At 44.0% G+C, this 22566-nt stretch overlaps 1 protein-coding gene across 3 annotated transcripts in view; it reads right to left on the bottom strand.

The window, feature by feature from the left end:
• The window catches only part of LOC135549562 (hyccin-like), a 31981-nt gene extending 14212 nt beyond the window's left edge, over positions 1–17769 (bottom strand). Inside the window, exons 1-4 of one of the 3 annotated variants that reach the window (XM_064979641.1) lie at positions 5324–5502; positions 5015–5046; positions 4760–4841; positions 198–299 (exon numbers count right to left, since the gene is read on the bottom strand). In XM_064979641.1, the coding sequence (XP_064835713.1) occupies positions 198–299; positions 4760–4810 (153 nt within the window). In that variant the 5' untranslated portion in view covers positions 4811–4841; positions 5015–5046; positions 5324–5502. Of the gene's footprint in view, positions 1–197; positions 300–4759; positions 4842–5014; positions 5047–5323; positions 5503–17591 lie in introns of those variants that run through there. The other 2 variants (XM_064979639.1, XM_064979642.1) reach the window with 2 other exon arrangements.
• Positions 17770–22566: the final 4797 nt, after the last annotated feature.

Genomic DNA, 22566 nt, shown 5'->3' on the forward strand with positions numbered 1-22566 from the left:
TCTAAACCCCTTTAGAAAGTTAGCTGGTTATTTAGCAAAGAACACAAGCTCTTGGCTAGTATTTTTCCAGAATGTAGCAATACTCGTGGAAAAGGATTGTATCTCTGTGTGTGTGTGTGTGTGTGTGTGTGTGTGTGTGTGTGTGTGTGTGTGTGTGTGTGTGTGTGTGTGTGTGGGTGGGTGGGTGTAGTACGTACGTCACTGTAGTTCTCTCTGATGACTTTGTAGAGCGCTGGGACCAGGGAGCCTTTCTCCTTCAGAGACGCTGCGTAGCTGGACACTGCACTGTCAGGAAGGGTCTGTACACAATCACACAGATCAACACTCTGTACTCGGAGTAACCTTGAAATAACAGGTAACGATGTGTGTATGCATGTGTGAAAATGAGTGAGTGAGAGAGCAACACATATAACAAAGTCTTCTCATGCTTTGTTGATTTCAAAAAAGCCTTAGACTCAATTTGGCATGAGGTTCTGCTACACACATTGATGGAAAGTGGTGTTGGGGGAAAAACATACCACATTATAAAATCCATGTACACAAACAACAAGTGTGCGGTTAAAATTGGCAATAAACACACATTTCATTCCTCAGGGCCGGGGTGAGAGACAGGGATGCAGCTTAAGCCCCACCCTCTTCAACATATATATCAGTGAACTGGCGAGGGCACTAGAACAGTCTGCAGCATCCGACCTCACCCTACTAGAATCTGAAGTCAAATGTTTACTGTTTGCCGATTATCTGGTGCTTCTGTCACCAACCAATGAGGACCTACAGCAGCACCTAGATCTTCTGCACAGATTGGGTCCAAACAGTGAATCTCACTAAGAACAAAATAATGTTGTTCCAAAAAAAGTCCAGTTGCCAGGACAACTACAAATTCTATCTAGACACAGTTGCCTTAGAGCAGACAAATACATATACAGTGCCTTTGGAAAGTATTCAGACCCCTTAACTTTTTCCACATTTTGTTAAGTTACAGCCTTATTCTATGATGGATTTAAAATAAATAAAATCAATATACACACACACACACACACACACATATATATACATATACATACATATACATACATACATACATACATATACATATATATACATACATATACATATATATACATACATATACATATACATACATATACATATACATACATACACATATATATACATACACATATATATATACATACATATATATATATATATATATATATATAGCTACCAAAACCTGCGGGCTATCCATTTACACTGCAGGCGACGTGAGCAAAACATTTAAACATGTCAACCTTCACAAGGCTGCAGGCCCAGACGGCATCCCCAGCCGCATCATCAGAGCATGCACAGAACAGCTGGCTGGTGTGTTTACAGACATATTCAATCAACCCTTATCCCAGTCTGCTGTCCCCACATGCTTCAAGAGGGCCACCATTGTTCCTGTTCCCAAGAAAGCTAAGGTAACAGAGCTAAATGACTATCGCCCCGTAGCACTCACTTCTGTCATCATTTATTTATTTTATTTATCTGTAATTTTACCAGGTAAGTTGACTGAGAACACATTCTCATTTGCAGCAACGACCTGGGGAATAGTTACAGGGGAGAGGAGGGGGATGAATGAGCCAATTGTAAACTGGGGATTATTAGGTGACCATGATGGCTTGAGGGTCAGATTGGGAATTTAGCCAGGACACCCCTACTCTTATGATAAGTGCCAAGGGATTTTTTTAATGACCTCAGAGTGTCAGGACACCCGTTTAACGTCCCATCCGAAAGACGGCACCCTACACAGGGCAATGTCCCCAATCACTGCCCTGGGGCATTGGGATATTTTTTTTAGACCAGAGGAAAGAGTGCCTCCTACTGGCCCTTCAACACCACTTCCAGCAGCATCTGGTCTCCCATCCAGGGACTGACCAGGACCAACCCTGCTTAGCTTCAGAAGCAAGCCAGCAGTGGTATGCAGGGTGGAATGAAGTGCTTTGAGAGACTAGTCACGGACCATATCACCTCCACCCTACCTGACACCCTAGACCCACTCCAATTTGCTTACCGACCCAATAGGTCCACAGACCACGCAATTGCAATCACACTGCCCTAACCCATCTGGACAAGAGGAATACCTATGTGAGAATGCTGATCATCGACTACAGCTTGGCATTTAACACCATAGTACCCTCCAAACTCGTCATCAAGCTTGAGATCCCAGGTCTCCACCCCACTCTGTGCAACTGGGTCCTGGACTTCCTGACGGGCCACCCCCAGGTGGTGAGGGTAGGTAACAACATCTCCACCGCGCTGATCGTCAACACTGGGGCCCCACACGGGTGCGTTCTCAGCCCTCTCCTGTACTCCCTGTTCACCGACGACTGCGTGGCCATGCATGCCTCCAACTCAATCATCAAGTTTGCAGACGACACTACAGTGGTAGGCTTGATTACCAACGACGACGAGACGGCCTACAGGGAGGAGGTGAGGGCCCTCGGAGTGTGATGTCAGGAAAATAACCTCACACTCAACATCAACAAAACAAAGGAGATGATTGTGGACTTCAGGAAACAGCAGAGGAAGCACCCCCCTATCCACATCGACGGGACAGTAGTGGAGAGGGTAGAAAGTTAAGTTCCTCGGCGTACACATCAAAGACAAACTGAATTGGTCCACCCACACAGACAGCATCATGAAGAAGGCGCAGCAGCGCCTCTTCAACTTCAGGAGGCTGAAGAAATTTGGCTTGTCACCAAAAACACTCAAATTTTACATATGCACAATCGAGAGCATCCTGTCGGGCTGCATCACCGCCTGGTACGGCAACTGCTCCCCCCATAACCGTAAGGCTCTCCAGAGGGTAGTGAGGTCTGCACAACGCATCACCGGGGGCAAACGACCTGCCCTCCAGGACACCTACTCCACCCGATGTCACAGGAAGGCCAAAAAGATCATCAAGGACAACAACCACCCGAGCCACTGCCTGTTCACCCAGCTGTCATCTAGAAGGCGAGGTCAGTACAGGTGCATCAAAGCAGGGACCGAGAGCCTGAAAAACAGCTTCCATCTCAAGGCCATCAGACTGTTAAACAGCCACACCTAAGATTGAGTGGCTGCTGCCAAAATACTGACTCAACTCCAGCCACTTTAATAATGGAAAAATTGATGTAATAAATGTATTACTAGCCATTTTAAACAATGCCATTCTGTACCATCACTCATTCAGATTTTTTTTTTATGTACATATTCATTCCTTTACACTTGTGTGTATAAGGTAATTGTTGTGAAATTATTTGGTCAGATTACTCGTTAGATATTATGGCATTGTCGGAACTAGAAGCACAAGCATTTCACTACACTCGCATTAACATCTGCTAACCATGTGTATGTGACAAATAAACATTTGATTTGATTACAAAAGTATCCTTCACCTTCAACACAAAACCTCAAACAATGCAGAGCAGAATTAGGACTAATTATTCAAATCCAGAAGAGAACTGTTAAACTCTACAACCACCTAAAAGGAAGCTATGCCCACAGATTAAACTAGATAAGAGTCCCCTCAGCCAGCTGGCTCTGTGGCTCTGTTCACAAAACACAAAACAGACCACCAATGACAGCAACACAACTAGACCCAACCAACTTATGATAAAGCAAAAAGATAATTACCTGACACACTGGAAAGAATCAACCAAAGAACTGAGCAAACTGGAATGCTGTCTGTCCCTAAACAGTACAAAGTGGTAGAATACCTGACCACAGTGACTGACCCAAAATTAAGACAATCTTTGACTATGTACAGACTCGGTGAGAATAGCCTTGTTATTGAGAGGCCATCGTAGGCAGACCTGGCTCTCAAGGGAAAACGGACTATGTGCACACTGCCCACAAAATGAGCTGCAATTCATAACATCCTGACAAATGTATGACCATATTAGAGACATATTTCACTCAGATTACACTGACCCACAAAATTTTAAAAAACAAACCCAATTTTGATGAACTCCCATATCTACTGTGTGAAATACCACAGTGTGTCATCACAGCAGCGAGATTTGTGACCTGGGCAACCAGTGAAGAACAAACACCATTGTAAATACAACCCATATTTATGTTTATTTATTTTCCCTTTTGCACTTTAAACTATTTCCCACAGTCTAAGGTTGGCTTCCGGGTTAAGCGGGCATTGTGTCAAGAAGCAGTGAGGCTTGGCGGGGTTGTGTTTCGGAGGACACATGCAGCAACGGGACAAGACTAACTACCAATTGGATATTACGAAAAAAAAAGGGTAAAAGTAATTAAAAAAATTACTCTCTCATATCTGTTAGGCGAAATACCAATTACAGCAGCAAGAATGGTGGGCCGTTGCCATGAGAACAGGGCAACAAGTGGAACACAAAACACCATTATAAATACAACCAATACTTCTGTTTATTTATCTTACCCCTAAAACACTATACATAGATGATAATATAACTTTTGAAATATCTTTATCATTTTTTAAACCTTTTTAAAAGCAATGTTTAAGGTTCTAATAGCTTTTTGTTGATGTTGAATTTGTTTATTTCACTTGCTTTGGAAAACACATGTTTCCCATGCCAATAAAGCCCCTTTGAATTGAGAGTGAGACAGTGTGACAGTGTGACAGAGGTGCAGTGAATACTGATGGTGACACATTGACACTGTTTCTCCTCTAACTCACACACACACACACACACACACACACACACACACACACACACACACACACACACACACACACACACCTCACCTTAAACTCTGACAGCCATTCCTCCACCACTCCTTGGTTCATAGCCAACATCTTCCGTCATCTGCTGTGGACACACCTCTACCTGGGAAGCAAGCAAAGAGGCGGTTGTTAAAAGTTAACTTTGGGCAAAAAAGCAAAAATAACGACTTTAAACTGTATAACTGATCAATGCACCATCATACTAGTTCATTTAAAGCTTAAAAAACAAAAACATGTATTAATAAGATATTATGCTACAGAAGTGCCTTTTCTTACCGATCTCTACAGCTTTCGCCCAAAAACAAATCCTGTGAAATGACGTCAACACATACTGGAGGAGTTAGTGGCTAGCTCCACCTGGCTAGCTCAGCTACTGAATTAGCTAGCTACACCTGGCTAGCTCAGCTACTGAACTAGCTAGCTACACCTGGCTAGCTCAGCTACTGAACTAGCTAGCTACACCTGGCTAGCTCAGCTACTGAACTAGCTAGCTACATCTGGCTAGCTCAGCTACTGAAATAGCTAGCTACATCAGTCACGGAAAGCATGTCCAGAATGACATCAACGAATCACTAAAAGACACACCTCATTTGTTTTTTGAAAATTGAGAAAGTAGTTTGTGCCTAAAGTTGACCTTTAATACAAAAAGACACACAATCCAAAAAGCCTTCCTTCCTTCTCGTTTCTCCCTTGATTGCAACTTCAGACATTCTCAGCTGTTTCTCAGCTCTGTCATCATGAACAGCACTCTCCCTCACTCTCTTTCACTTCCTCTCTTTATTATGTTACTTCAGGCTCTCCGCAAGTAACATAAAAGTGTGTGAGTGAGAGAGAGAATGAGTGAGAGAGGGAGAAAGAGAGCGCAACCAGTGAAGAACAAACACCATTATAAATACAACCCATATTTATGCATTTTCCCTTTCGTAACTATTTGAACATACTTACTTACAACTGTCTATAGCCATAATATGACATTTGAAATATCTGTATTCCCTTGGAACTATTGTGAGTGTAATGTTTACTGTTCAATTTACTTTTGTTTACTATCTAGTTCACTTGCAATTGGCAATGTTAACATATGTTTCCCATATCAATAAAGCCCTTAAATTGAAATTAATTGAGAGAGGGAGAGAACTCTCATGCAGGAACATGTGCTCAACTTAGTTGAAGAAATTCCACTTCTTAAGATTCTTTATATTCATATCAGTCACACACACATTTTGTCTGGTTCCACGAGACCACACACGCACACAGACATCTCCTTGTATGGTATAAACAGAGCTAGATGAATCATGTAAATATCATCCAACTACAGTATGTTTCCATGGACCCCACCTACCAGACTAGAGAACACATAATGACCAAACTTTGACCATGGCAACAGGGGATCACTGGGAGTCAGTCATTTCAACTGGGTAGAGACACAGTGGAGTGTTGCGAGGCAGCCGGTCAGCTATTCCCAACACCAAACAGGAACTTCAGAGTATTGGTTCTAATGTTCCCCTCCGTAGGTATGTTTTTATTAACTTGTCCAGTGATTTGTTGTCGACCTTTGGAACGTTTGCAAAACATTTTTTTTTTTGACAATTGCCTGCTAAGTTGCGTTTACATGTAACTACAACAGCTGGACGTAATGCGTCACACCTAAAATGTAAAATAAAGAAACCACTAAAAACTACAGTGGTGAATAAAAACGTAGTGGTTGAAGTGTTTCCACTACCCATTTAGGCAAATTGTGTAATAAATTGGCTGCAAGCCCTCCCACCTACAGCACCTTCAGAAATGATTCACACCCCTGTGTCACAGCCTGAATTTAAAACTTAAATGAAACATGTTCAATTTGGTTTAAATAATGCAAAAACAAAGTGTTGGAGAAGAAAGTAAAAGTGCAATATGTGCCATGTAAAAAAGCTAATGTTTAAGTTCCTTGCTCAGAACATGAGAACATATTTATTTTAACCTTTATTTAACTAGGCAAGTCAGTTAAGAACAAATTTTTATTTTCAATGATGGCCTAGGAACAGTGGGTTAACTGCCAGGGGCAGAATGACAGATTTGTACCTTGTCAACTCAGGGGTTTGAACTTCTGGTTACTAGTCCAACGCTCTAACCACTAGGCTACCCTGCCGCCCCCATTGAAAGCTGGTGGTTCCTTTTAACATGAGACTTCAATATTTCAAGGTAAGAGATTTTAGCTTGTAGTTAATATAGTATTTACATGACTATCTCTCTATACCATATACCGTTGATTATTGGATGTTCTTATAGGCACTTTAGTATTGCCAGTGTAACAGTATAGCTTCCGTCCCTCTCCTCGCCCCTACCTGGGCTCGAACCAGGGACACATTGACAACAGCCTCCCTCGAAGCATCGTTACCCATCGCTCCACAAAAGCCACGGCCCTTGCAGAGCAAGGGGAACAACTACTCCAAGTCTCAGAGCGAGTGACGTTTGAAACACAATTAGCGCGCACACCGCTGACTAGCTCAGGAGTTGATAGGCTTGACGTTATAAACAGCTCAATGCTTGAAGCACAGCGAGGAGCTGCTGGCAAACGCACAAAAGTGCTGTTTGAATGAATGCTTACGAGTCTGCTGCTGCCTACCACCACTCAGTCAGACTGCTCTATCAAATAGCAAATCAGACTTAATTATAACATAATAACACACAGAAATACGAGCCTTTGGACATTAATATGGTCGAATCCGTAAACTATAATTTCGAAAACAAAACGTTTATTATTTTAGTGAAATACGGAACCGTTCGGTATTTTATCTCACGGGTGGCATCCATGAGTCTAAATATTCCTGTTACATTGTACAACCTTCAATGTTATGTCATAATTACATAAAATTCTGGCAAATTGGTTCGCAAAGAGCCAGGCGGCCCAAACTGTTGCATATACACTGACTGTGTGCGATGAACGCAAGAGAAGTGACACAATTTCACCTGGTTAATATTGCCTGCCAACCTGGATGTATTTTAGCTAAATATGCAGGTTTAAAAATATACACTTCTGTGTATTGATTTTAAGAAAGGCATTGGTGTATATGGTTAGGTACAGTTATACAGTTGTTTAATCATCCCCCAGCGTTGCATCGATTATATGCAACTCAGGACACGCTAGATAAACTAGTAATATCATCAACCATGTGTAGTTAACTAGTGATTATGAATGATTCATTGCTTTTTATAAGATAAGTTTAATGATAGCTAGCAACCAACCTTGCCTTCTTACTGCATTCGCGTAACAGGCAGGCTCCACGTGGAGTGCAATGAGAGGCAGGTGGTTAGAGCGTTGGACTAGTTAACTGTAAGGTTGCAAGATTGAATCCCGCGAAAAGCCAGCTTGGATAGAATGCAATAATTGACTAATATTTGCCATATTCTAATAATTATTATGCGCCAATGAATCGCCACGGTCCGTGGTCGCCATGGTGAAACTTGCATTCCTGTACATCTGAAATAATTGGATGGTGAAACATGCTAGCCAATCAGAACTGCAAGGCGAAGGCTTTCTTGAAAGTCAGGACAATCCTTGTCCTGCAAAGAAACGTGATTTTTATAGTAATTTTTTTATTTTGCAAGTAGTAAACATTTCAAATTAAATGTGGGGTGGAGCTTACAGTTACGGAATTTACATTTTTCATCATCATTTGTCGCAATAAATAAAGTTTGACCCAGTCGAATGGATAAACATGTCTCCTATATCTGCCGTTTCCATAACACATTGCTTTAATTTAAAAAAACCTGTGTCAATGGAAACCTGCAGAGAGCATGCCAATCATTGTAGCTGCAACCCCCCACACCCACACCCACTCCATTCCCAGTCTCACACACCATTCCCAGTCTCACACACCATTCCCAGTCTCACACACAAACACATTACATTCCCAGTCTCACACAAACACATTACATTCCCAGTCTCACACAAACACATTACATTCCCAGTCTCACACAAACACACACCATTCCCAGTCTCACCCCCCCCCCACACACACACTCCTCCCAGACACCTCAGTCATCATGACCTCACCTCCTAACCCATACTCACACTCTAATGAGTCCCAATTCTCTGTCCTTTCTCCCAAATAACACACTCCTCCCCACCCCACCCACTTAAAACTGGATTGGTGTAAGCATGGGCTTGCCTACACCAGTCTTTTGCCTTATAAAACCATGAAGGGAAGTGAATAAGTGCTGTGAAAATGGACCGGACAAGCAAACGCTGCTCTGGCATGTTATCAGACAGGAGCAAAAGCCAGGAAGTGAATGGACCAATCAGTACACTCTGTTATGGAGAGCTTGGAGGTGAGAAGAAAGTGCTGCCCCAGATGTTTTTTCCTGTAGAAACAGAAAAGAGACAGAGAGAGAGAAAGAGCATGAGAGAAAGAGCGAGAGAGAATGTCGGGGCACTAGAACAGTCTGCAGCACCAGACCTCACCCTACTAGGATCTGAAGTCAAATGTCTATTGTTTGCTGCTGCACCAGAATCTGCACAGATCTGGGCCCTGACAGGGAATCTCAGTGAGACACAAATAATGGTGTTCCAAAGAAGGCCCAGTTGCCATGACAACAAATACAAATTCCACCTAGACACCTTAAGTACACAAAACAACTATACATTCCTCGGCCTAAACATCAGCGCCACAGGTAACTTCCACAAAGCTGTAAACGATCTGAGAGACAAGGCAAGAAGGGCCTCCCTTCTATACCATCAAAAGGAACATAACATTTGACGTTCCCGCGATTCATCCGATAGCGTTGAGTTCAATAAGTGCATCGACGATGTTGTCCCCACAGTGATTAAGAACGTACCCAAACCAAAAACCATGAAGTATAGACAATACCCGCGCTGGGATACAGGCCAGAGCTACCGCTTTCAATGAATGGGACACGGACACACAAGAAAGCCCGCTACGAACTTCGACGAGACACCAAACAACACAAATAAAAGGGCAATATAGAAGGTGGATTCCTATGACACCGGCTCCGATGGTCGTCCTGTGTGGCAGAGCAAACAATAACTGAGCAGTTCTCCCAAACAGGCTAAATGCGTTTTTACACGTCGAGGAAAAGAACACTGTGCCTTGCGTGAAAGACCCTGTTTTTCCAGATGTGTTCTCTCTCTGTGGCCGATGTGAGCAAAACATTTAAACCGTTTAAACTGATGGAATACCGGAGTGTGTTCAAACGTTTCAAACATGTTCTGGAATGCCATTGAAATGGCAGCCGCGGTATGAGAACCAGCATGCAATACGGCTTTCCTCAGTATGAAATCCTCGACGACCCACTGTGCTGTCAGACTCATAATGCACAGCTGATTGTTGGGAAGAAGGGCTCGTAAGTAAGCACGGTAAAAACTACACCACAGAATATATGTGCATGTGACATAAAATCTGATTTGATGACACCAGATGTTTATTTACATTATTTTTATCTATTCAGTAGCATTCCATAACCATCAATTCAGAAGGTTAAAACATCGCTCCTATACTTGCTCAGATTACTGATAGATGCTGCGGTCAGTCGCCTAAACTGTGGCACAAATTGTGGAATTCCCACACCTAGCCAAACTATTATACTAAATTATTGGGGAGGTGTGAATGTTTCTGTCAGAGAGTCCATCTCCTCTACCACTATAGAGACCTGCATCGGCCCCAAATAAATCAGCTGGCGGGTGGTCCCGGAGTTGAGAGAACTTGGGTCACGGCGTAATTACACTTGACATGTGGACTGACGATTTTCTAAAAATAGAACACTTGTGCCTTACAGCCAATTACATAAACAAAGAGTGGGTGCTTGTGAAGAGGATGCTATTCACCACAGAGTGGGACATTTCCCTGTGCAAAACTGCACATACCACAAGACCAGCTATTGTGAAAGAATACTTGGGTATCTTGTTGATTTTCTTCCATCGCTTCAAAGAGGCCACACCCCTTGGGAGGCAAGTAAACAGCCTACTGTTGACCCGGTAACTGTGTGGTTCCTAAAGATAAAGCTTCACCTACAGCTGGATTAGTGGTGTCTGAGAAGAGAAGCCAGCTGACCAGGCACGGACATCCGTTTCCTGCTATTTTTACACTATTGTTCTAAATTCAAAAAGCACCCTCTTCTTCTTCATCCTCATCATTATTCAGTTCATTCAATTTCAAAATGGTGAAGTCGTGCACATTTATCAGTTCCTATCTGGTTTCCATCACTTATTCATCAATTCACCTCATTCATTCAGTGAGGAGAGAGACGCAATAGCGCCTGGGTACCAACGCTTTACACCGAACCCAAAAGAATAATCAGCGATCTAACTCCCATTTGCTGTGACGTCATATACCGTACTATACCATAATGCACCACAGAATAAAATCAATACCGTACTATACCATAGTGCACCCCAAAATAAAGTCAATACCGTACTATACCATAGTGCACCCCAAAATAAAGTCAATACCGTACTATACCATAGTGCACCACAGAATATTTTTGTTCTATGGAGGGGTGATGCTAAACAGCTCCAGGCGTTCCATGCTTTTCTTAACTCCTGTTCTAAGCATCTGAGATTTACTCTGCAATTTGATACACGTCAAATCAGTTTTCTTGATCTTCTGATCTTGTGTGAAGATAATGTTTTATACACTGATCTTTACAGGAAACCCACTGATCGTAACAGTTTGTTGAGGGCTGATAGTTGTCACCCACTTCCCTTGAAAAACAGTTTGCCCTACAGCCAATTCTGTCGAATCAAAAGAATTTGCAAAAAACAGTCCGATTTCGACAGAAATATGGCTGAGACGCAAAGAAAGTTCAAGGAGACAAGAATGATCAGATTCATATTGCCATTGAGAAAATTCAAAACAAAACGAGACATGACCTTTTTCAAGGTAAGTCTCGCAAAAAGACGCATTCTTGCGTTCTAACTACCCGTTATTCAAAGTGCTCTGAACAAATTAAGGGAATTGTTCACAAACATTGGCACATCCTAAAATCCGATGATAGTCTTGGTAATGTAAGTCGCTCTGGATAAGAGCGTCTGCTAAATGACTTAAATGTAAATGTAAATGTAATGTTTTTTCGGACCTTCCCTTGGTCGTATTCTCGCGGGGCAGAAATCTCAGAGACCAATTGGTAAACTCTGATTTACCACCCCAAGATATTCCTGAACAACGTCTATGTGCGCCCCTACTGGATGGAAATTACAAATGTAATGGCTGTGCTCAATGCAATGGCACTTATAAATGTAGATCCTTCAAACACCCCCAAACAGGGAAATCGATCCCAATAAAAGGTGTTATTACGTGCTCCACTAAGGCAGTTATTTATCTTATAACTTGTCCTTGTGGTAAAAATTATGTAGGTAAAACAAAGCGCGAATTAAAAGTACGTATCTCAGGGCATCGTAGCACCATTAGGTGTAAAAACTTGACTTATCCAGTTGCGGCCCACTTCTTGGAGGCAGGCCACTCGATTTCGTCTCTGCGTTATATTGGCATCGAACATGTCACCCTCCCTAGGAGAGGGGGTGACCTTGATAATTTATTGTTAAAACGAGAGGCTGCCTGGATCTTTAATTTAAAGACCCTTGCGCCCTTCGGTCTCAACGCAGACTTTGATCTGAAGCCATTCTTGTGATTATTGTGACTTTGCCATTGTAATTGTGTGTAAACTTGTATAGTCAAATTAATCTATGATCGTATGCTATCCATTTGTTTATATGCTGTTCTTTGTATGACATTTTAATATTTGATTATTAACCAATGATATTAGGCCACTCCTGGCCATGATTACAGACACCTGTGTCCTTTGACATTATATAAACGAGTCATCCCGCAGTGTTTGTGATTATACCCTGATGAAGACAGCTTGGCTGTCGAAACGTTGGTATTAAAATTTTTGCATCTGAGCTCTAAGAGTGTGCAGCTCTCTTTTATTTTTATAGGCAAGTTGAGAACACCTTTATTTAACCAGGTAGGCAAGTTGAGAACACCTTTATTTAACCAGGTAGGCAAGTTGAGAACACCTTTATTTAACCAGGTAGGCAAGTTGAGAACAAGTTCTCATTTACAATTGCGACCTGGCCAAGATGAAGCAAAGCAGTTCGACACATACAACGACACAGAGTTACACATGGAGCAAAACAAACATACAGTCAATAATACAGTATAAACAAGTCTATATACGATGTGAGCAAATGAGGTGAGATAAGGGAGGTAAAGGCAAAAAAAGGCCATGGTGGCAAAGTAAATACAATATAGCAAGTAAAACACTGGAATGATTGATTTGCAGTGGAAGAATGTACAAAGTAGAAATAAAAATAATGGGGTGCAAAGGAGCAAAATAAATAAAATATGGGACACCCAATCACGGGCCGGTTGTGATGCAGCCCAGAATCGAACCAGGGTGACACCTCCAGCACTGACATGCAGTGCCTTAGACCGCTGCGCCACTAGGGAGCCCAAGGTCCCCTGCCAACTACTATCAACACATATTACGTTTTTGATAAATGGTTCTGCTTTCTGTAAGTTTAAGAAACATTACCTTGTAATTCCGTTACCAAAAAACCCACATACCTTGAATATATTTTCTAATGTCTCTCCCTCATGTGGATTGAGGATAATGAAAGATCACAGAAGTAACAAGTGAAGGTACCAATTAGTTTTATTTTGCTGATATGAAGTTTCTGAATTATTAAGGGATTAAAACTATTAATTATCTTACTGCAATTGAATTGGCTACAATGGGAAATCGTAGTAGTTACAAACCAGTTGTATCAACTGCTACGGTCCTCCCTTCCACTGGCATACTGTTATGTTCAGCTCACAACTCTCCCCATTTACTGTAACAGGCATCCTCAGCCACTGAGCACCGACAAAACCGGACGTCCAGGAACATTTAAAAGTAGTTGAAATTTGGTCAGTCTGCTCTGGCCAGACTAAACCTGAACCAATGATAGCAGTCTGTTTCACAAGTTCAGACAGCGCAGTAATTACAGTAGAGGGCAGGACAGTAGAGGTCAGTAGAGTTCAGACAGCGCAGTAATTACAGTAGAGGGCATGACAGTAGAGGTCAGTAGAGTTCAGACAGCGCAGTAATTACAGTAGAGCACAGAACTATACTTTACAGTAGAGTTCAGTACAGTAGAGGTCAGTAGAGTAGAGGTCAGTAGAGTAGAGGTCAGTACAGTAGAGGTCAGTACAGTAGAGGTCAGTAGAGTAGAGGTCAGGACAGTAGAGGTCAGTACAGTAGAGGTCAGTAGAGTAGAGGTCAGTAGAGTAGAGTTCAGACAGCGCAGTAATTACAGTAGAGCACAGAACTATACTTTACAGTAGAGGTCAGTAGAGTAGAGGTCAGTAGAGTAGAGGTCAGTAGAGTAGAGGTCAGGACAGTAGAGGTCAGTACAGTAGAGGTCAGTAGAGTAGAGGTCAGTAGAGTAGAGTTCAGGACAGGTCAGTAGAGTAGAGGTCAGGACAGTAGAGGTCAGTACAGTAGAGTTCAGGACAGTAGAGGTCAGTAGAGTAGAGGTCAGGACAGTAGAGGTCAAGACAGTAGAGGTCAGTAGAGTAGAGGTCAGGACAGTAGAGGTCAGTAGAGTAGAGGTCAGTAGAGTAGAGGTCAGTAGAGGTCAGGACAGTAGAGGTCAGTAGAGTAGAGGTCAGTAGAGTAGAGGTCAGTAGAGTAGAGGTCAGGACAGTAGAGGTCAGGACAGTAGAGGTCAGTAGAGTAGAGGTCAGGACAGTAGAGTAGAGGTCAGTAGAGTAGAGGTCAGTAGAGTAGAGGTCAGTAGAGTAGAGGTCAGGACAGTAGAGGTCAGTAGAGTAGAGGTCAGTAGAGTAGAGGTCAGGACAGTAGAGGTCAGTAGAGGTCAGTAGAGTAGAGGTCAGTACAGGTCAGTACAGGTCAGGACAGTAGAGGTCAGGACAGTAGAGTTCAGTAGAGGTCAGTACAGTAGAGGTCAGTACAGTAGAGGTCAGTAGAGTTCAGTACAGTAGAGTTCAGGACAGTAGAGGTCAGGACAGTAGAGGTCAGGACAGTAGAGGTCAGGACAGTAGAGGTCAGGACAGTTCAGGACAGTAGAGGTCAGGACAGTAGAGGTCAGGACAGTAGAGGTCAGGACAGTAGAGGTCAGTACAGTAGAGGTCAGTACAGTAGAGGTCAGTAGAGGTCAGGACAGTAGAGGTCAGTAGAGTAGAGGTCAGGTCAGTACAGGTCAGTACAGTAGAGGTCAGGACAGTACATTTACATTTACATTTAAGTCATTTGGCAGACGCTCTTATCCAGAGCGACTTACAAATTGGTGAATTCACCTTATGACATCCAGTGGAACAGCCACTTTACAATAGTGCATCTAAATCATTTAAGGGGGGGGGGGGGGGGTGAGAAGGATTACTTTATCCTATCCTAGGTATTCCTTAAAGAGGTGGGGTTTCAGGTGTAAGGTCAGGACAGTAGAGGTCAGTACAGTAGAGGTCAGTACAGTAGAGGTCAGGACAGTAGAGGTCAAAGACCATCAACATATTTGCGTTTAGAACTCCACATCCGTGTTTCGTATTGAAAGTCAGTGTTTCATCAATAGACTGATCAGGGATGTACAACTATAGCTTTCCTTCATAGAAAACACATTTCTTACACGCCTTTAAAAAAATACATATTTCTGCATTAAAAACACAGAATTCTGGATTAATGAGTGTATTGTACTGAACTTATCAACTTCACTGTATATACTGTACTATGATTGGTTCAAATTTGGTCTGGTACAGACCGTGGTCACAGAGTTTCTAAACCCAGAGGCGCAACATCGCGAGACTTCCAGGAACACTTGTGAAGCAGACCAGGCCGGGGTTTGGACTGGGAGAAGTCAATGAGAAGTGAAACACTGTTTCCTTAAATTGTTCATTTTCTCAAAAATCTAAAGCCACAACCTAGATTCCAGCCAATGTCTCAAGTAGCTGAACTTATTACTATTCCTACCTCGTGAGTGACAAACTGACATTTTTTTTTGTCAAAAACAACTTTATATTCAAAGGAGTGCCTTTTGATTTGATGGCCTGCACATGCGCAGTCCAGCGCAAGACGACCGTTAGGGCCGATGACTTGTTCCCACGCATGAGTTTAGCGAGCCAACATCGCCATGGAATCGCCTCCATTTGTAATCTGCGATTTGTATTGGAGAAGCAGTACTGTACTGTCTTTGCCATGGTGTTATTTGGGGGAGAAGCTCATTATAATAATAGCCAGTGTGTAGAATACCCAAATATGCAAAAGACAGATATTGGATATTTCTACCTGTGTACCTACTGAAGATACATCACAGTGAAATTCATTACCATAATTCATATCCACAATGATATATTTCTGTGTAGTACAGATAAGGGTCACATGATCTTATTCCTTTACCAGATGTAAATTCACTTCACTTAATGTAATTCAATAACCATCTTTTTTTCCCCTCAAAACTCAAGTGTCAATGTCATAGCCGACACCATGTTCTTTCTGCAGACATCTTTGAATCTTCATTTTTGAATCTTAGTTTTTTGAAAAACCTAAGTCTCATAAAAACTGAGGGAGATTTACAAAAATGTGTTTCAGCACAATTCTTCCAAAATGTTTAAATTACTCAAAGTATTTCTTGTGCATGGTTTGTTATACTTTGAAGTCAAATGTTTTTTGTTTGGCATACATTTGAAAGTGAAGAATCTGAATCAAAGTGGAACTCCATCACTGTGGAACTACTCTATAGCAGAGGGACTCTCTGTGTGCGTCTGTCTCGACAGTCGTGAGTCGGGTGGGTAGAATTTGTGGAACTTTCCAACAGGAATCTGTTCCAAAAACTTAAACGTAAATAACAAGGACGCCAACCAACAACGTTGTATAGCGGCAGAATAAGATACCGGATATGGAGTGGGCTACTTCATTACATTTTCACTCACCACGTTTATTCCGAAAAATGTCTGTCCTCTCTCTGGTTGCCTATGGACACACATTAAGAATAATCTACGTGGTGAGTTGATGCCTATTCGGCAGCTAGTTTACAAGGTGAATTGATCGTGCTACTTTGTATGAGTTGTTTGTTGGCGTCCTTGTTATTTACGAAGTTTTTGGAACAGTTTCCTGTTGGAAAGTTCCCCTAATTATTCTCACCCTGGTGAGTCTGTATCCACCGCAGATCGATGTTACAAGACTATTGATCAGTGTATAGCCACAATATCTACCGGCATAAACACTAAGCAGTAGCTAGTTGACCGCCACTACAATACAAATCATAATCAATTGATTAGATACATCGTATGGAGACTAAACCAGGCTGAAACGGGTACTGCTGGAAATAAGACTTGGGTATAAATGACTTGCGAGCTGAGGGACAAACTTTTTTTTGACAGCGGTCTGATTACGGAAGCCACCTGGGCTTGTCATGTCAATGACAGCACAGTTAGCTAACTAGCAACTAGTTTACCATCTAACCAGCGATCGTAGTTATCTTGCCAACCTAGTCACGAAACCAGCTACTAATTAATGATTTTTAACTCACGCCTGACACAGTTGACTCAACGTTAGTTAGTTAGCTACAGTAGATGCTAACAGTACTTGGCAATATTCCTAGTTCTCCAAGCTTCTCCGGTGAGCTCTACAGCAATCTGCTAGCTGCTTCCTATTGTAGATAGCTATTTTACCTAACAGTTATTACAAACTACTTTGTGTGAGGTCGCTGGCAGTAGTAACTACTTTAGCTAGCTGTATTTGTTTCCTCAGAGCACAATCATTCGCCAACTCAAATCAGATTTCAAACTGAAAATGTGCATTCAGTCAGAATGGCCTCTCCAAGAAGACGAGCTAGCTGGAAAAAAATGTATTATTGACTTACTATCATGCTATCTCGAGATTTCCTTTTGTCTCCAAGTCCACTATTGTTCCGTCCAAGCATATGGGTAGCTATCAATTACTTCCTAAATCCACTATCTAAATCATTTATCAACATACATCTTCATTTACGGCCACAATTCCTACTAGCTTGAATCCGAGGATTAATTCGGAATGACAGGCATGTGAGCAAATGGTCAAACAGTATAAAATGTAACCCCCACGCCTCCAGAAATAGCGACCAATGCAATTTGGTATAGGGGCGGGACATTATAATTTCCGCAAATACGGGGGATTGTCGCTGTCATCTCTGACAGTCAGGGCAGACCACGGGAAGAAGAAGAGACACTGGTCATGTATGAACCATTGTGTTTTATATAATATCTTATATTTGTAACATTGAAATTCATATTTATATGTGATTTTAAAAGGGAAAGAATACAATGTTCTCAACTCTTTAAAGGGTATGTATTTACAATATGCTGTATTATACATTGTATCTACATGGTTATCACTGCAAGGCCTATTGATTTACATTATATAATTGTTATTAACCAGAAAAATATAATGGTTTTAATAATAATTATACCAGGTTGATGTAAAAAGTATATTATGATAATTTGGTACATTCATAGACAAGCCTCCACCTGCCAGTAGTTTATGAGGTGCAGTGTAAGATGTGCATAGCTAATGGTCCTGCAATGGTTATCGATGCAACAAAAAAAACACCTTCAGATAATTGCAGTAATATTTTAACTAATACATGATGTAGATGATTGACCAGACACATGGACTGGCTTATCCTAGTCCACATTACAGTGTAACATGTAGCAAAGGTTTTCCTCCATCTTCTCATCTCCCTTTTTCTCTCTCAATCACACACATCTCTCTCCCACCCTTACACCCCCCCCACACACACACATCTCTCTCCCACCCTTACACCCCCCCCACACACACATCTCTCCCACCCTTACACCCCCCCCCCCCACACATCTCTCTCCCACCCTTACACCCCCCCACACACACATCTCTCCCACCCTTACACCCCCCACCCACACACACACATCTCTCCCACCCTCACACCCCCCCCCCACACACATCTCTCTCCCACCCTTACACCCCCACACACACATCTCTCCCACCCTTACACCCCCCCCCACACACATCTCTCTCCCACCCTTACACCCCCCCCACACACACACACATCTCTCCCACCCTTACACCCCCCCCCACACACACATCTCTCTCCCACCCTTACACCCCCCCACACACACACATCTCTCCCACCCTTACACCCCCCCCCCCCACACACACATCTCTCCCACCCTCACACCCCCCCACACACACACATCTCTCTCCCACCCTTACACCCCCCCCCCCACACACACATCTCTCTCCCACCCTTACACCCCCCCACCCACACACACCTCTCCCCCACCCTTACACCCCCCCCCACACACACACCTCTCCCCCACCCTTACACCCCCCACCCACACACACACAACTCTCTCCCACCCTTACACCCCCCCACGCACATCTCTCTCCCACCCTTACACCCCCCCCCCCACACACACACACATCTCTCCCACCCTTACACCCCCCCACACACACACATCTCTCTCCCACCCTTACACCCCCCACGCACATCTCTCTCCCACCCTTACACCCCCCCACACACATCTCTCTCCCACCCTTACACCCCCCCCCACACACACACATCTCTCTCCCACCCTTACACCCCCCCCACACACACACTCTCTCCCCACCCTTACACCCCCCCCCCACACACACACATCTCTCCCACCCTTACACCCCCCCCCCCCCCCACACACACATCTCTCTCCCACCCTTACACCCCCACGCACATCTCTCTCCCACCCTTACACCCCCCCCCACACACACACATCTCTCTCCCACCCTTACACCCCCACGCACATCTCTCTCCCACCCTTACACCCCCCACCCACATCTCTCCCACCCTTACACCCCCCCCACACACACACATCTCTCCCACCCTTACACCCCCCCCCACACACACATCTCTCTCCCACCCTTACACCCCCCCCACACACACACACATCTCTCCCACCCTTACACCCCCCCCCACACACACACATCTCTCTCCCACCCTTACACCCCCCCACGCACATCTCTCTCCCACCCTTACACCCCCCACACACATCTCTCTCCCACCCTTACACCCCCCCCCCCACACACACACATCTCTCCCACCCTTACACCCCCCCACACACATCTCTCTCCCACCCTCACACCCCCCCCCCCCACACACACATCTCTCCCACCCTTACACCCCCCCCCCCACACATCTCTCTCCCACCCTTACACCCCCCCCCCCCCACACACACACATCTCTCCCACCCTTACACCCCCCCACACACATCTCTCTCCCACCCTCACACCCCCCCCCCCCCACACACACACACACATCTCTCCCACCCTTACACCCCCCCCCCCCCACACACATCTCTCCCACCCTTACACCACCCCCCCACACACATCTCTCCCCACCCTTACACCCCCCCACACACACACATCTCTCTCCCACCCTTACACCCCCCCCCCCACACACACACATCTCTCCCACCCTTACACCCCCCCACACACATCTCTCCCCCACCCTTACACCCCCCCACAAACACATCTCTCCCACCCTTACACCCCCACACACATCTCTCTCCCACCCTTACACCCCCCCCACACACACACATCTCCCCACCCTTACACCCCCCCCACACACATCTCTCTCCCACCCTTACACCCCCCCCCCCACACACACACACATCTCTCCCACCCTTAACCCCCTCCACACACACATCTCTCTCCCAGCCTTACACCCCCCCCACACACATCTCTCTCCCACCCTTACACCCCCCCCCCCCCACATCTCTCTCCCACCCTTAACCCCCCCCACACACACACCTCTCTCCCCACCCTTAACCCCCCACACACACACCTCTCTCCCACCCTTACACCCCCCCACACATACCTCTCTCCCACCCTTAACCCCCCCCCCACACACACACCTCTCTCTCCCACCCTTACACCCCCACACACACATCTCTCTCCCACCCTTACACCCCCCCCCACACACATATCTCTCTCCCACCCTTAACCCCCCCCCCCCCCCACACACACACACACACCTCTCTCTCCCACCCTTAACCCCTCCCACACACACACACACACACACACACAGTCCCGCCCTCCCTACATCTCGCTGTCCTGCTGCGGGATCCTGTCAGTACCAATAAGGTGTCTCTGTGTGCTAAGTGGTTTAGATGTGCAGTGTACCATGTTCTAATGCTCCACTGTGTCACTCAAACATGTTCATACAAATCTTGAGACATTAACAACAGAGTGCTGTTTTAATTTGTTATAAAACACAATAACACACAGTATTAAAACAGAAGAAACCCTAACATTATCTCTAATATCGACAGCGGTTTAATCAACATTGTTTTGATTAGAAAAGGATTTAGAATAGGAATTCCTGTCCAGGAAAAAATCTGGATATATCTCAGCTAATTTCTCTAACGAGTTTATAGACATACAGTGCCTTGCGAAAGTATTCGGCCCCCTTGAACTTTGCGACCTTTTGCCACATTTCAGGCTTCAAACATAAAGATATAAAACTGTATTTTTTTGTGAAGAATCAACAACAAGTAGGACACAATCATGAAGTGGAACGACATTTATTGGATATTTCAAACTTTTTTAACAAATCAAAAACTGAAAAAATTGGGCGTGCAAAATTATTCAGCCCCTTTACTTTCAGTGCAGCAATCTCTCCAGAAGTTCAGTGAGGATCTCTGAATGATCCAATGTTGACCTAAATGACTAATGATGCTAAATACAATCCACCTGTGTGTAATCAAGTCTCCGTATAAATGCACCTGCACTGTGATAGTCTCAGAGGTCCGTTAAAAGCGCAGAGAGCATCATGAAGAACAAGGAACACACCAGGCAGGTCCGAGATACTGTTGTGAAGAAGTTTAAAGCCGGATTTGGATACAAAAAGATTTCCCAAGCTTTAAACATCCCAAGAAGCACTGTGCAAGCGATAATATTGAAATGGAAGGAGTATCAGACCACTGCAAGTCTACCAAGACCTGGCCGTCCCTCTAAACTTTCAGCTCATACAAGGAGAAGACTGATCAGAGATGCAGCCAAGAGGCCCATGATCACTCTGGATGAACTGCAGAGGTCTACAGCTGAGGTGGGAGACTCTGTCCATAGGACAACAATCAGTCGTATATTGCACAAATCTGGCCTTTATGGAAGAGTGGCAAGAAGAAAGCCATATCTTAAAGATATCCATAAAAAGTGTTGTTTAAAGTTTGCCACAAGCCACCTGGGAGACACACCAAACATGTGGAAGAAGGTGCTCTGGTCAGATGAAACCAAAATTAAACTTTTTGGCAACAATGCAAAATGTTATGTTTGGCGTAAAAGCAACACAGCTCATCACCCTGAACATACCATCCCCACTGTCAAACATGGTGGTGGCAGCATCATAGTTTGGGCCTGCTTTTCTTCAGCAGGGACAGGGAAGATGGTTAAAATTGATGGGAAGATGGATGGAGCTAAATACAGGACCATTCTGGAAGAAAACCTGATGGAGTCTGCAAAAGACCTGAGACTGGGACAGAGATTTGTCTTCCAACAAGACAATGATCCAAAACATAAAGCAAAATCTACAATGGAATGGTTCAAAAATAAACATATCCAGGTGTTAGAATGGCCAAGTCAAAGTCCAGACCTGAATCCAATCGAGAATCTGTGGAAAGAACTGAAAACTGCTGTTCACAAATGCTCTCCATCCAACCTCACTGAGCTCGAGCTGTTTTGCAAGGAGGAATGGGAAAAAATGTCAGTCTCTCGATGTGCAAAACTGATAGAGACATACCCCAAGCGACTTACAGCTGTAATCGCAGCAAAAGGTGGTGCTACAAATTATT

The sequence above is a fragment of the Oncorhynchus masou genome, chromosome 12 (genome assembly GCF_036934945.1).
Source record: "Oncorhynchus masou masou isolate Uvic2021 chromosome 12, UVic_Omas_1.1, whole genome shotgun sequence".
NCBI lineage: Eukaryota > Metazoa > Chordata > Actinopteri > Salmoniformes > Salmonidae > Oncorhynchus > Oncorhynchus masou.